Raw genomic sequence first — 15,194 nt, 5'->3', positions numbered from 1 at the left:
AAGAGAGCTATATCAGAAGAAATCCCATGAGTCTAGTCTTGGCTACAATTAATGATGATCTTACAAGCAGGAGCCTTGCTGGACCCTTAAAATATTTGGGGATTGAGTCCATCTTGCAATTCAGAGTTTGTTTTCTGCAAGAGAGTTAAAAACTGGAGAATCCTAATAAATCACATCATTTTTTTTATCCAATTCTACATTTATTAAATTAATGCTCACCACATCCTATATCATTCCAAAGAAGTGATTCCTTTTAGTTAGCTCACCAATAGATGATTCACCCAAATCTGTTTCAAATCATACTTGGAGGAAATTAAAAGAAACAAAAAAAAACAAATTGAAGGAATAAAAACCATGACAAAGTGGAAAGGTAAGGAAGACGTTGTAGGATAAGGGGGTAAAGAAGATACCTGAGCCAAAGCACGCTGAGATGATCAAATGCAGATGGTTGCATGCAGGACCTTGGTGCTTTGGGCAGGTTAAAAAACAGCGCATAAAGGTCACATACCTCTCTCACATTATTTGTCCTGCATGAACTGGCACCAAGCTACACTCCTTTTGAAAATGAAGGCTCTCTGAAATGTCTCTCCACATGTTTTAAACACACGCGTGCACACATCAAACACTCAAGCCTCCCCACCACCTTACAATAATGAATTCAATATGAATCATAACCCAGGGCAGAAAAATAAGAAGAGCTGAACATAGAATTTTTAGCCAGAGATTGTGCCCTGTTGCCTGGTAAGCTTGTCACTGATACTATTAGCCGTTCACATATCTTAAGTCCATCTGAAACAAGATTTGGTGTTCTCACAAATACATTTGGACCAGGCCATTTAGGCAAAGAGCAAGTCTGTGCTGGTTGTATGTGCCTATTGTATTGTTATGATTTTTTTTTAAAAAAAATAAGAGTTAAGAAAGCTATGAAAGGGAAGAGAAAAAAGGGGAGAAGGGGGCATAGGCCCCGTTTACCTATCCCCAGTGCTTTTTTTGTAAAAGAAAAAGGTGCTGGAACTCACACATGTCATACAACCCGCCTTGCCTACCCTACAAGCTTCCATCCAAAAAAGGTGCTGGAACTCTGTTCTGAGCGTTCTATGACAAAAATATCCCTAATCAGTCCTATGTGGTCAGCTCATCAGCAATTTTGTTTTCTATCCTAAACCTAAGCTTCTCACTTCTTGCAAAACTTCCACTGGAATCTCTTAGTCATGAGTTGCACTGAGTTTCTTGGTATTTCTGTCCTGGGTTCCCCCCATTTTTTAATCAAACCATCGCTCTTGTATTGCTTATTTTACCCTAGCAATACGTAGTGTTCTGTGACTTTAATCTCAAAATTCAAATAGGCAAGTTTCTTATATCCATAAATATGACATCAACACTAAAAGCAAAGTGGGTGACTAATGTCACACTGCCTTCTACCCTGTTGCTCCTACTGTTCTCCTCACCATATTTCAGCTCTTTTAGCTTTACTTCACCCTCACTCTGGACCTTGCATCTCCAGTTTTAGTAGTTGGAGCACTTGAGGTAAACAGAGCATTGACCATTTTAGATGTCCATGTACAATAGGAACCAGCAACTTCATTTTAAACTCTTTCTCTCTGAACAATATGGAATTAAATTGTATGAATAGTCATCTTAAAACTAACCTAGTTTGATATTAGTGCTTTCTCTGGTTGCTTGAATCTCCCCCACTGCAGCTAAAGTTGCTACTTCCTCAGCAGCAGTCCATTGGCCATGTTTGCTCATAGGATTGTGGGGATTATGACATAAAGCCACATGGCAAGTTAGACTAAACATATGGCAGTATTGTATGTGAGACTCTCCCATTCATGATTTTAATGGTTTTTAATGTTTTTAAGGCTCTATTGTTTGTTTTGCTTCAATTGCCCAATCTGTGAAATAGATGACAATATATAAATGAACTATGCCAGACATTACAAAGAGGCAAATCAGTGTAAATATTCACATGAGCCCAAGGGACCATGGGTTCTTCTATCATGGTTCTGAGGAAGATAGAAAAGACTTGGGTATCAACATAGTGCCTTACATCAACCAGTCAAGAGGAAGAATTGATCCCTTTCAATTAGGTGAGAAAAGGTAAACTTGTTAATATCAACTATGGTCCCTAGGGTCCATGGCTGAATTTGCATTATTTATGGAGTGTCAAAAATCAATACACACACACACACAGGAAAACCCTAGAAAGATGTCTGAGACGAGTGAAGAGGAAACATTTCACTAATAATTGTCCATTGTCAGGATTTCTCAATATCATTTCATGTCCCTGTCCTTGCAAGGAGTCCAACATTGTTTGCCAAGACATATAGTCAAAGAAATGTATGTGTTGAACATTAACAATTCCCCAGATTATGCAGATATTGGCCCTGATTTATACATACAAATAAGTATTTACAAAGGTTATTTTAATCCATAATGTCCTTTTCGCACAATACACTAATTCTCACAATACACTCAGAACATGAGGCTTAACCACAGAATGATTCTTGCCCAAATATACTCAAGGCCAGAAGTCTAAAATACTATATCCCTGATCAAGTTTTTACCAGCATTGCATTCCCTTTTTAACATCTCCATGAAAATTATTGCAAAAATCAAGCTTTCAGTATGGATCATGTCGTTGCAAGGGACAGTGCGTTGATTTTGAAAATATGAAACAAAGCCCTTTTTGCCTTTTGGATGGCTGCTTTTAGCCAGTCTGTTTTAGGATTATTGTAATAGAAGTGTTCTTAATCTAGACTTTTCCAGCTATATCAGATCTGCTCTCATAATTTCTGATTGCTATGGCCAACTACACTCTTTGGAGAATTGTCCAAAGCTTTCCAAGAGTACAGGTAGTCCTTGACTTACATCCATTAATTTAGCGAACATTTGAAGTTAAAACAGCACTAGAAAAAGTGACTTGCAATGGGTACTCACACTTACAACCATCACAGCAACCCCACAGTCGTGTGTTCAAAATTTAGGTGCTTGACAATTGCCACATATTTATAAAGGTTGCAGTGTCATGGGGTCATGTAATCACCATTTGCGATTTTCCCAGCTGGCTTCCAACAAATAACATCAAGGGTGGAAGCCAGATTCGCTTAACAACCATGTTATTAACAATGACAAGTGATTTGCTTAACAACCATGGCAATAAATTGTCATAAAATTGGGGGTGACTCACTTAACAACTGCCTTCCTTAACAACAGAAATTCTGTTGTAGTCATAAGTCAAGGACTATCAGCTTTGGAGAGGCTACTGTAATATTGAAACAATACTCTGCATGCAAGGACAAATAGACAGAAAGATATAACAAATGAAACAAAATCTTCAGGTATAAAATATACGCATCCATGCAGCTTCTAGGATATATCTGAAATATGATAACATTATGTGTAATATAGAACTTCTTTAAAGGCATTAAAATCCTGCCTTTTCCCTCTGTACTACACAGAGGCCTCTGACTTTCTGTATCACAGGGGGAAAAGAATCGTTCTCTTTGCTCTCTAATTCTTAAAACTTCCAGGGAGGATATTTCAACCACAATGCATATTAAAGCATTTCCCAAAGCATAATACACTGGTACCATCAAGATTATAGAACATTTATTCAGAGTTCAATACAGGATATGCATCATCCTAAATACTTTTTTAATGCTAGTCATACCAGGTAGGACCCAGATTGTTGGGGGCAATTAAGCTGACTTTGTAATAATGCCGCTTGGGGTGTGTGTGAAAGCCCTAATAAGCAGGCATATACATAGAATGAAGGCTACTGCTAAGCTTGTAAGCCGCCCTGAGTCTTCGGAGAAGGGCGGGATATAAATGGAATAAAAAGAATTTTAAAAAGGTAAGTGTGAATTAACGTGGTCTGAATTAAATATTGAAGTTTCTTTCTATATTATCCTCATGGCACTATATATATATACAATGTACTGTATTTAATAGTAGGATGTCTTATCTTGTGTTCCCTTTATTTTTTTGAGCAGTACATATACATATACATATACATATACATATACATATACATATACATATACATATACATATACATATACATATATATATACATATACATATACATATACATATACATATACATATACATATACATATTAATACCTTACTTTGAACTCTTCACTGATATGGAATTAAGCAATCTGATCCAGAATACCTTCCATACTCCCCATATTCCACTCTACCTGGATATGATTGAGGGCCTTCTCCTGGTAGTGCGTATCATCTCCAGTCCCACTATCCTCAGATGGGATCCCATAACTGGTGCAATTGTCATAATGGATGTAGTCATACTGGGGGGCACCACCCCACAGCGTAGTATCCTTCAGGGTCTTAACCTTCTTGAGCTCTGAATGCTCCATAGCTCAACTTTTGCTGAGGTGGACCAAGGACACTGCAGAAGAAACTCCAAGACCCCCTAGCTGATCAGCCCAAGGCATGTCTCCCCCTCTTGGCCCTCCTCTCCTTCCCTATTTCTTACGTCTTTCTCACTTTCTTTTCTTCCTGTCCCCAAAGGCATCTGGGGCAGTGATTGCAAGGTTTAATTATATTTATAGCAGCCTCCTTCTGTCACATGACTCCTCCAAAGCCACATCTGATCTGAGCAAGAGGCATTAACTTGGTCGGGATTGAATATCAGGTGTGACAGGAGGGAACCCTGAAGGAATGGGTGGGGGTGGGAGGAGAAGACAAGAGTCAGGGAAGGAGTCAGCACGGTGGAACTCAAATGTGCCAAGCTTTATATTCATGTCAGAGGTCTTTCTGCTCTTGATGCACGTAAGCCTACATAGCATACTTGGAACTGACTAATGGCTTCCTTGGCAATTCTCTACCTCAGCAGCCTTGTCTGAAGGCAGCAACTATTGAAACCTAAGTAATAACACAGTGCAAGACTACAGGAATTATTCCCTCTTCACATACATCCCAAACTCTGCCACCTAAAGCGCTCCCTACTTTTAAATACTCCAAATTTAAGCATAAATCCCTGCCCTGGGTTGCTTACTCCAGCTGTAATACTGGCAGCAGAAGCTTGTAGCAATTACTTCCAAAGCCCATGTAGCATTCTTTCCCCTCACATCCCGATAAATCCCAGACAGCCACTGATGCTTTTTTGAGAATTTTCAAACAATTCTATTCTGACTGGGTCCCTTTTATGTGGAGACGTCTTCTGACTCCTCTCAAATTCTTGCTCCAGATGCCTTCCTCAAAAAAAGTATCTTTTCTGTACAAATTTGGGCACACATCTCCAGCCACCCATCTCTTCTATAACTAAGCCTATGTATAAAATGAATACTTCATTTTTCCAGCTTTAGTTCCAAATCCTTTCCCTCCTCCTATTGTCTTGTTTGTTTGTTTTATGTTTTATTTGATTTCTATACCGCCCTTCTCCCAAGGGACTCAGGGCGGTTCACAGGGCATATATAAATAACGATACAAAAGTTAAAAGTAAATTAAACCAGTGCCCAATTAAAATACAACAATAATAAAATACTAAAAAACCAATTAAAAACCCATATTCCCCCATCAGGCCAGACCAGCTAATTCAAATAAGTGGGTCTTCAGCCCGCGGCGGAAGGATCGGAGGTCTGATGCCATCCGGAGCTCAACCGGCAGTTGGTTCCATAATGCCGGAGCACCCACAGAGAAGGCCCTCCCCCTGGGGGCCACCAGTCGACATTCCCTGAACGGAGGCACCCTGAGGAGGCCCTCTCTGTGGGCACGCACTGGGCGGAGGGGAGTTGACGCCGGCAGCAGGTGGTCCTCGAGGTAACCCGGACCCATGCCATGTAGGGACTTGAAGATCATGACCAGGACCTTGAACCTCACCCGGAAGACAACTGGTAGCCAATGCAGCTCGCGGAGCAAAGGTGTAACATGGGAGTACCGGGAAACCCCAAGACAACTCTCACGGCCACATTCTGTACCAGTTGGAGCCTCCGAGTGGTCTTCAAGGGAAGCCCCATGTAGAGAGCATTACAGTAGTCAAGGCGAGAGGTCACGAGCGCATGAGTGACCGTACACAGGGCATCCTGGTACAGATAGGGCCGCAACTGGCGCACCAGGCGAACCTGGGCGAAAGCCCCCCTAGTCACGGCCACTATATGATCTTCCAAGGTAAGCCGTGAATCTTCTCAAGCCAAGCTCCTCCAAGGCATTTGGAAGGCACTATAGACCTTCACAGCAAATCATACACATCAGGGAGGCAGACATGTTCTTGAACAAAATGAATATTTTATTTAAATGAACTTTCTGTTTTCTGCAGTGATCATGAAATTGTCTCTGAGAAGCTGAAAGCAAGATATGAATGCAAGTGGCCTATATTGATTTATTTATTCTGCAATTTGCTTCACAGGTACAATACTTTCTGCCCATGAAGGTTCTGTTTAATTGTTGCCAATGTAGACATCTATCTTTCATTCATTTATCTAACACTTCTTTTTTTAAAAAAAAAATTAATGTAGCAACTATTATCTTTCCTTGCAGCAGTGGATTTTGTTAGTTCAGTATGTGTTTTATAGTTTCTTTTGCTTGTCCTGAATCAACTGCATTTTAATCCTATTTTATTTATACAGTCATTTGTATGCTGCCTACTCCGGAGGTCCTAGGAGCTTGCAATTATAAAAGCAAGAAGAAATAGACAACCACAATGTATCACTTTCTTCTCCTACTGCCAGCTGTCTGAATTCAAAACAAGAAAAATGCCTGTCCTTCCACATCTGCCAGAAGATATTATTTTGCCAGTATTTTAGACACTTTTAAATACAGATAGAGAATAATTTTGTATTCTGAACAAGAATGTTCTTGAATCATATTGGTCTGAAACGAACAAAAGAAGAGCATCATTTCTCCATTTGTGAATCTTGAAGACACCATACTGGGTCTTCTGCATGCCCAATTCAGTACACGTACTCTTAGCAACGAACAACAATCTCCCCACTCCTCCTTCCAAAATAATGATGATGATGATGATGATAACAACAACAACAACAACAACAACAACAACAACAACAATGTTGGAAGTGACCTTGGAGGTCATCTAGTCCAACCCCCTGCTCAGGCAGGAAACCCTATACTATTTCAGACAAATGGCTGTCCAATATACTTTAAGAAATGTTGCATCAAAAGTTGTTGTTTTTTTAATGGAAAATTTGCCATTGCTGAAGTTAAGAAAATAAGCCATCTTTTCACAAATCTTTGCATCCATTGTTTTTCTGACTTTTTGCTGCTTCGGCATTCTTTTTCCTTCGCTTGAAAGAGTATCTTCATTATACGGTCCTAGCCAATTCAGAGGTTATTTAATCAATATACTAAGCTAGCATAACCAATCAGTTATAACTATGAAATGACATCTCTGGGGGCAACTTAAGTCTTCTTGCCATCTTGACTTTCCATGTGTATTTATGTGAATTGCCAAAAGTCCCCCAATTGCCAGACAAGACGGACAAAGTTCCCAGTGTTTTGCCTCTGCACCAGGATGTAGTATAGGTAGCCTTTAACTCACAACCACAATTGAGTCCAAAATTTCTGTTGCTGAGCGAGCAAGTTGTTAAGTGAGTTTTGCCCCATTTTATGACCTTTCTTGCCACAATTGTTAAGTGACTCGGTGCAGTAATTAAATCAATAACACAGTTATTAAGTAAATCTAGCTTCCTTGTTGACTTTTCTTGTCAGAAGGCTGCAAAAGGTGTTCACATGTCCATGGGACACTGCAATAGTCATAAATACATGCCAAATGCCAAAAGTCCGAATTTTGTTCAAGTGATCGTGGGGATGCTACAGTGGTCGTAAGTTTGAAACATGGTCATAAGTCACTTTTTTCTGTTGTAACTGCAAACAGACACTAAACAAATGGTCACCAGTCAAGGACTACCTGTATAGCATCAGTATCATTCTAATTCAACTATAATCTCATTAAATGATAAAGTCAGAGCAAAATGTGGACAAGAATGAATCTGAGCAAGAACATCAATCAGTTTTCACATGAAATTAATGTGGAAGAAAACATCTACATTCAGTTGCATTTTTGGATACAGATGTGGGCAGTTCTGCATTATTTCATTAAAAGAGATAAGCCACTAAATGTGCATTCCAATATCCCCATGCTTCACAGGCATCTGTAAGATTTTTCCATGACTTTCAAAAATGTTGCTGGTTAAAATAGAAAAAGCAGGGCATAGCAGAATGTCTAAGGGTTGAACATCATTACTACCGTATTTTCCGGCGTATAAGACGACTGGGCGTATAAGATGACCCCTGACTTTTGAGAAGATTTTCAAGATTTTTCATCTTATACGCCGGAAAATACTTACATGCCAGTTGCCAAGTGTCCGACACAAGCCCGATTCAGCCCCGTCTGATGCAAATGATGCAAAGCCACGCACTCTTCCAGGCCAGACTCTGCAAACAGCAACCACCACGGGAACTCTGAGTTCCCGCCTTTCGGCAGCCTGCACAGCCAAGCGCGATCTGGCTTTGAGATAGCATTTGCAGATGGAGCAGCCGCCGCGTCTGGAGCCAAGCCCCACCCAGGAGACGGTTGGCCAGGCGGGCCCGGAAGACGCGCTAGAGAGCCGGGCTTGGGGCAGCCATGCCGAGGCCAGCTGGTGAGGGCCGCTGCATATTCTGCGGGCAAGAGTGGTGCCTTGTACCGCTGTTCCGCACTCCGCGACCGGACAAGCGATTCTTCCGGTCGGCGCAGGTCAGGCGGTGCCTCGGCAGGAGCAAAGGTGCTCCCTTCCTACTGTCGAGCAGCGCGCCTCTGGGGACCGCCTGCCCCTCCTCTTTTCGGGGACCTGACAGCCAGCATTGGAAGCGCCAGCATGGCCAGTCCTACAGAGAGCAACGTTGGCGGCTGCAGTAGCCGCCCCAGGAGCTGACGAGAGTTTGCCCTACATCACCCATTCGCCATCGGCCGCTTAACCACGCGTCGCCATCGCCTACCTCCATTCACCCAACGATCCCGCCGTCCAGCAGAAAAGAGAAAAGATCAGAGAGGTGAATAGTATTTTCCGGCGTATAAGATGACTGGGCGTATAAGATGACCCCCAACTTTTGAGAAGACTTTCATGGGTTAAAAAGTCGTCTTATACGCCAGAAAATACGGTATTTGGATAGTACATCACTTTACAAATTAAAGTAGAACATTGTCCTTTGCTCCCCCCCCCAAAAAAAATCCTGGGAGCCAGCATTTCTATGTTTATTATTGCCAAGAAATAAAATGGCTATACTCACCAAGAGTTTAGCCCAATAGGAAGGTATACTTTACCTTTGAAATAATTACTTTTTTCTCCTTTGTACCTACAATGGTACCTTGGTATTCATCGTTAATTGGTTCTAGGATGTATGATAAGTATCAAAAATTATGAGTAACAAATAAATGTTTCCCATAAGGATTAATGTAGCGAGTCACAAGGCAGCCGACACTGATTTCTAGCTTGTGCATTGAGTACCAAACAAACAATGAATCCCAGGACAAATTTTTCACATCAAAATGCGTTGAGTAACAAATTCAATGAGTTTCAAAGCAATTGAGTACCAGGGTCCTGCTGTAACTGTATCTATAGACAGTACAGTTTCCAAATAATGATGTCCTGAGCTTAATTCATTCCCTCTTTCCATTCTGGATGATAATGGCTGTTCTCCAATTAACATAGGGCTGTCTTGTTACTGCCCTGCGCCCGTAGTAAATACTGAGCTCACTTGATTTCCTGCATAAACTCAGTTCATCACATCTATTCCTAAGACTACTTCTTGGAATTAATACATCCATATAACTGAATTAAACTTGTATTTGTAGATTAAAATACTTAATACTTAAAATGTTCCTGGCTGGTAATGTAAATGATTTTAAAAGCATTAATTGGAGTGTATGGGAACACCTCATTTCACACAGCTAACTGAAAAATGCTTTTTCATTGTGCTCCGTAATACAGAGTTGTAAATAACCAGGATTAAGATATACAAAATTTCAAATAAATGAAAGCAACCAATTATGTAACACCACCATCCATCTATACAAAATATGATACAACACAGAATTAGAGTATTTCGCTCCCAATGTTTGTATTTCTTTTATAATAAAGGATTTATTTACCTATCAAATTTACATGGATAGCTATCTGACAAAAATGGCTCTGGATGGCAGACAAGAAGGATATAAAACAATAAACGTATTTACAAAAAAAAGTCATTATTAAAAAGATTTTTTAAAAAATCATGTAAGAGATCAGATATTAACAGGCATAATGGAGCCATATATTCTGTACTATAATTATAATTTTCCCATTCTTCTTTCCAAAGGATATTTGTAATAGTTATAGAAATTAAACAATGGTTTTAGAAATTCCCATGGTTATGAGTGACATTCACCATTACATTGCATTCTGTATCCTGTTTTTTGAATTGTGAGCCTCCCTCCTCTCAGGTTTTAGTTTCCAATGAAAATATGTCTCATTTTCAGAGACATTTAAAACTCATCAGTGTATGAAAATGGCAGAGGTGGTGGCTTCTGGATACCCTTTTAAGCACAAAACAGGAATAGTCAAAATCTCTCATTCAGAGGGAAATGCTACAAATGTTCTCCTTTTTAAATTTTTCTAGAAAGCAAAGGTCTTTGAATTATATGACATTAAACTTAAGCTTTGTATCTTATATGGGGTATTATACATTTTTGGCAAATAAATTGTTAAAAGACTTCCACATAATCTCGAAAGCTGAGTAAACCAAGCTCCTCTAGTTACAGAACATAGGATACTTGGCAACTTCTCTCAAGCTAGGGAATGGAGTTTATATCAAACTAATGGTAATCAGGAAATTCTTATTGCCCTCTCTCTCTCTTTATATATGGGAAAAACTTTGAGAAGAAAGATAATGGAAGGGATGTTGAAGCTCACCTGACATGGAAGTGTCCTGCTGTCACTCATATTTCACCTAATGTATTGATTCCTTCAGTTCTGCTCTCCCTTCTTCTACCTGTTTCCCCAGATGACAATGGCCCTGCTGACCTAATATAGTTGTTGCTTCTTACCTCCACCCCCATCCCCATGTGCTTCACCATTATGTGAACACCATGAGATTACCTTTGCAATCCCAGGTTCAGAGGGGACGGGAAAATATATCTATTGGCCTTGAGTGTCAGTGCTGGTCTCATATCTTGTGCCAAATGGGAGATTTATCACCTCATATCACAGAACTATCTATCACTGGAGGAAGGATTAATTCTTTGTGTCCTCCACCCCACCCCTGCACCTCTTAGCAAAGGTTTTCTGTTCTAATCTAGATACTGGAACAATGAAAGTTCTGATTTCCCAGCCAAGAGCTACCCAAAGCAGCCTTATCCAGGCTAGTGTCCTTCAGATGTGACAGGCCAGAAACTCTCAAAAGCACACTTAACTTACTTCAAAAGTTACTACTCTACTCTCAATAACCCTGACATTTTGGGCAAAGCCAGCATTCATACAACTCTTGATGTTTACACACAAATTTTTCCAGAGCCAGTGACAGTTGGTGTATTGTGGGATCGCTTGATGATGATCAAGTGGAAAGCTAAACACAAGGTTATATCCAGGTATGATAGAGGGAGAAGGAGGTGATAACCAGGCCAGAAGTTTTTAAAAAATAGAGTTTTTATTTGGGTGAGAAATAGGAAGAATAAGAAAAACAATGCTTTAATTTTATTGTTTGATAAGGAAATCTAGTGTTTTATAGATAAGGCACAAAGGGGTGGGATATATTATCAAGAATGAAGTCTGTAAAGGAAAATACTTCTTTAAATTAGCTGTGGGAGACACTACAAGGACTGGAAGGGCTGTCAATGAGAAAAAAATTGAGAAAAAAATCAGAAATCTGGAATATCCACAGGGAAGAAAAAATTTAGAGAAATTACTGAGGAAATGTCTAATCTGCAAAGTAGAAAATTAGAATAAAAGATGGCAGATGGGAATAAGTAAATAAGAGAGGTAGAAATACATTTTGTAGAAAAAGAGGTCCAGAGAAAAATAGAAAAAATATTACTGAATACAGAAACAGATGGTGTTAGCAAATGGTTTTTGGATATTTATGCAGGCTGATATTATGCACATCCAAATGGTTTTCATGCAGTAAAAGACAAAGTGTATTATTCCTAATGACAAATGATAGAGAATATATTAAAAAGTAAATAATAGACGAATAAATGAATAACACAGAATCATAGAATAATAAAGTTGGAAGAGACTATTTCAGGTGTTGAATCCAACGCCTGTTCAGCATGGGAATCCAAATGAAAGTATCCCTGATCGACAACTAACTAGTCTCTGCTTGAATACACCCAATAAACAGCTGCCCCCAACCTTTTAGGCATCAGGGACCAGTTCCACGGAGAGAGGTTTTTCTGTGGACCGGAGGGGGCACAGTTTAGTGTGCTGCTTGCATCCCTCAGGTGGCACTTTGCTTGTTTCTGCGGCCCGGTTTCTGGCATGCCAGTCCACATACCGAGGGTTGGGGACACCTGCAATAAAGGGAGCCTACCTTTATGGGCAATTAGTTCCACTCTTAAATTGCCCTAGCCCTTGGGAAGTTTTCTGTAATTTATGAATCTACACTGCTTTAATGCTTTCCCATTATTTGGTATCCTGTATTCTGGATCAAAAAGAGAATATATCTTGTCCTGCTATATGACATCTTTTCAGGTAGATCATAGAACAATAATAATATAATAGGGTTGGAAGGGACCTGAAGGTCTTTTAGTCCAACCCCTTGCTCAAGCAGGCGACCCTATACCATTCTGGAAAATGCTCCTCCAATCTCTTCTTGAAAACTTCCAATGATAAGAGCACCCACAACTTCCAGATCTACTGTGAGGGAGACCTTGGAGTCCTAGTGGAGGATCACTTGATCATGAGCCAGCAGGGTGCAGCAGCAGCCAAAAAAGCTAATACAATCCTGGGTTGTATAAACAGAGACATAGAATCAAGATCACGCAAAGTATTAGTAACGCTTTATAAAACCCTAGTGAGACCACACCTGTAATACTGCAACCAGTTTTGGTCACCATACTACAAGAAAGATGTTGAGGCCCTGGGAAAAGTTCGGAGAACAGCAACTAAGATGATCCAAGGCCTGGAGACTAAAACATATGAAGAATGGCTGCAGGACTTGGGTTTGGCTAAAGAAAAGAAGAAAAAAAGGTGACATGATAGCAGTATTCCAGTATTTGAGAGGCTGCCACAAAGAAGAGGGGTTCAAATTATTTTCCAAAACACCAGAGGGCAGGACAAGAAACAATGGTTGGACACTGACTAAAGAAAGAGAGAAGCAACCTGGAATTAAGGAGAAAGTTCCTGACAGTGACGACAATTAACCAGTGGAACAGCTTGCCTTCAGAAATCGTGGGCGCTCCATCACTGGAGATTTTTAAGAAAAGACTGGACAGTCACTTGTCTGAGATGGTATAGGTTAACCCTTCTTCTGCTTGAGCGGGGGGGGGCTGGACTAGAAGACCTCCAAGGTCCCTTCCAGCTCTGTTTTATTGTATTCTAAGCCCTTCCACTGATTAATTATTCTCACTGACAAGAAATTTCTCCTTAGTTCTAGTTTGGATCTCTCTTTAATGAACCTCACCTGTTACTTCTTGTCCTGTCTTTAGGTGCTTTAGAGCAGCGGTCCCCAACCTTTCTGGTTCCATGGATGAGTGGTGGGGGGGAAGGGGAGGGGATGGTTTCCCCTGCATGCACAAATGAAGCTTCACATGGTCACCTGCCACCTCTGTGCCCTAGTTCCCAATAGGCCACAGACTGGTACTTGTTTGCAACCCAGGGGTTGGGGATACTTGCTTTGTAGAATAGGTTGACCCCATCTTCCCTCAAGTACAAGAAGATTGCTATCATGTCACCTGATATACCTAGTTCCCTCAATTGTTCATCAAACATTTAGTCTCCAGATCCCTTATCAACTTTGTTGCTCTTCTCTGCACTCTTTCTATGGTCTCAATATGTTTTATGTACTGTGGTGACCAGAACTGGAAGCAGTAATGTGTGAAGAGTGATATCAAATTCTTCCTACAGTTAAGATTGACCACAGACAACTTCCTCCATCTTTCCACATAGGATTTAGTTTCTAATAAGGCTGTAGGCATCTTCAGATTTCATTCCAAAAAGGTGCTTCAGAGCATGAATGAGCACAAATGTAGCTCCTGAGTGCAACTTTTTAAGACGAGCACATGGACCTCTATCTTTTGATCAGATTTTTATTTATGACTTCTTAGAATGAACAAACTCAGCCAGTTTTATGTCACCTGCATATCTAATAAGCAGTCCCATCACCTCTTCACCCAAGTCATACAAAAGTGTAACTCAATTACATTAATTCTATATTGTGCACTGTACTAAAGATAAAGGTGAAGTTTTCCCCTGTCCAGTCATGTCTGTCTCTAGAAGGCATTGCTCATCTCTGTTTCCTAGCCAAGCATTTCCAAAGGCATGGTCATGTGGCAAGCATGGCTGTGCATCAAAGTACACGGAATGCTGTCACCTTCCCACCAAAGTGGTACCTTCCTATCTACTCACATTTGAACTGCTAGGTGGGCAGGAGCTGGGGCAAGAACAGGAGTTCACCCCGTCGCACAGTGCTTGGATCTCAAACTGCCAACCTTCCAGTCGACATGCCCAGCATCTTAACCATTAGACCGCAGCACCCTTGTGCCACTGTACTGCACATTTGTAAATGTAACGTCCCATGTTTATATATAAATAAATGATTTGGGGATTTTGCATTTTTCTCCTTTAAAGCACATTATGCTATATCAGCATCAAAATTCTTAGTAGTGTTAGCAAAGTGCCGTTGGAAAAACCTACACACCCATTGGCCAATTAGCACCTTAAGGTTATAACATCATGGTTTATATATTTCCAACCCAACCAGGTAGGCTATAACCATATGCCTAACAAGTAGTATGAAAGATGTCATTTGAGAGCGCACGGTATCCCGTTTACAAAGCCCATGTAAATTGCTTTGAGAAGAGGTGGAATTTCACTTTGTTAAGACTCCATTCTTAGGTTTGAGGTCCTGTATCTAGATATGAAAATCATGCAGATGTTGCCTGGAATTATATATTTGTATGAAATAAATATATGACATGTTATTATATGTGGAATTGAACTAGAGTACCTGAGGAACCATCTGACTCCAATGGG

At 40.3% G+C, this 15,194-nt stretch overlaps 1 protein-coding gene across 2 annotated transcripts in view; it reads right to left on the bottom strand.

Annotated features, from left to right (window-relative positions):
- Positions 1 to 4,533, bottom strand: part of CLCN1 (chloride voltage-gated channel 1) — a 63,492-nt gene extending 58,959 nt beyond the window's left edge. For both annotated transcript variants that reach the window (XR_014491232.1, XM_083352840.1), the window contains exon 1: positions 4,209 to 4,533. Coding sequence is in view for 1 of the 2 variants with exons in the window: in XM_083352840.1 (XP_083208966.1) it covers positions 4,209 to 4,385 (177 nt within the window). In the remaining variant the exon portion in view is untranslated. The remainder of the gene's footprint in view (positions 1 to 4,208) is intronic.
- Positions 4,534 to 15,194: the final 10,661 nt, after the last annotated feature.

This window comes from Vipera ursinii (genome assembly GCF_947247035.1).
Source record: "Vipera ursinii genome assembly, chromosome: 2".
Classification (NCBI taxonomy): domain Eukaryota; kingdom Metazoa; phylum Chordata; class Lepidosauria; order Squamata; family Viperidae; genus Vipera; species Vipera ursinii.
This window is presented reverse-complemented; position numbering and strand designations above follow the sequence as displayed.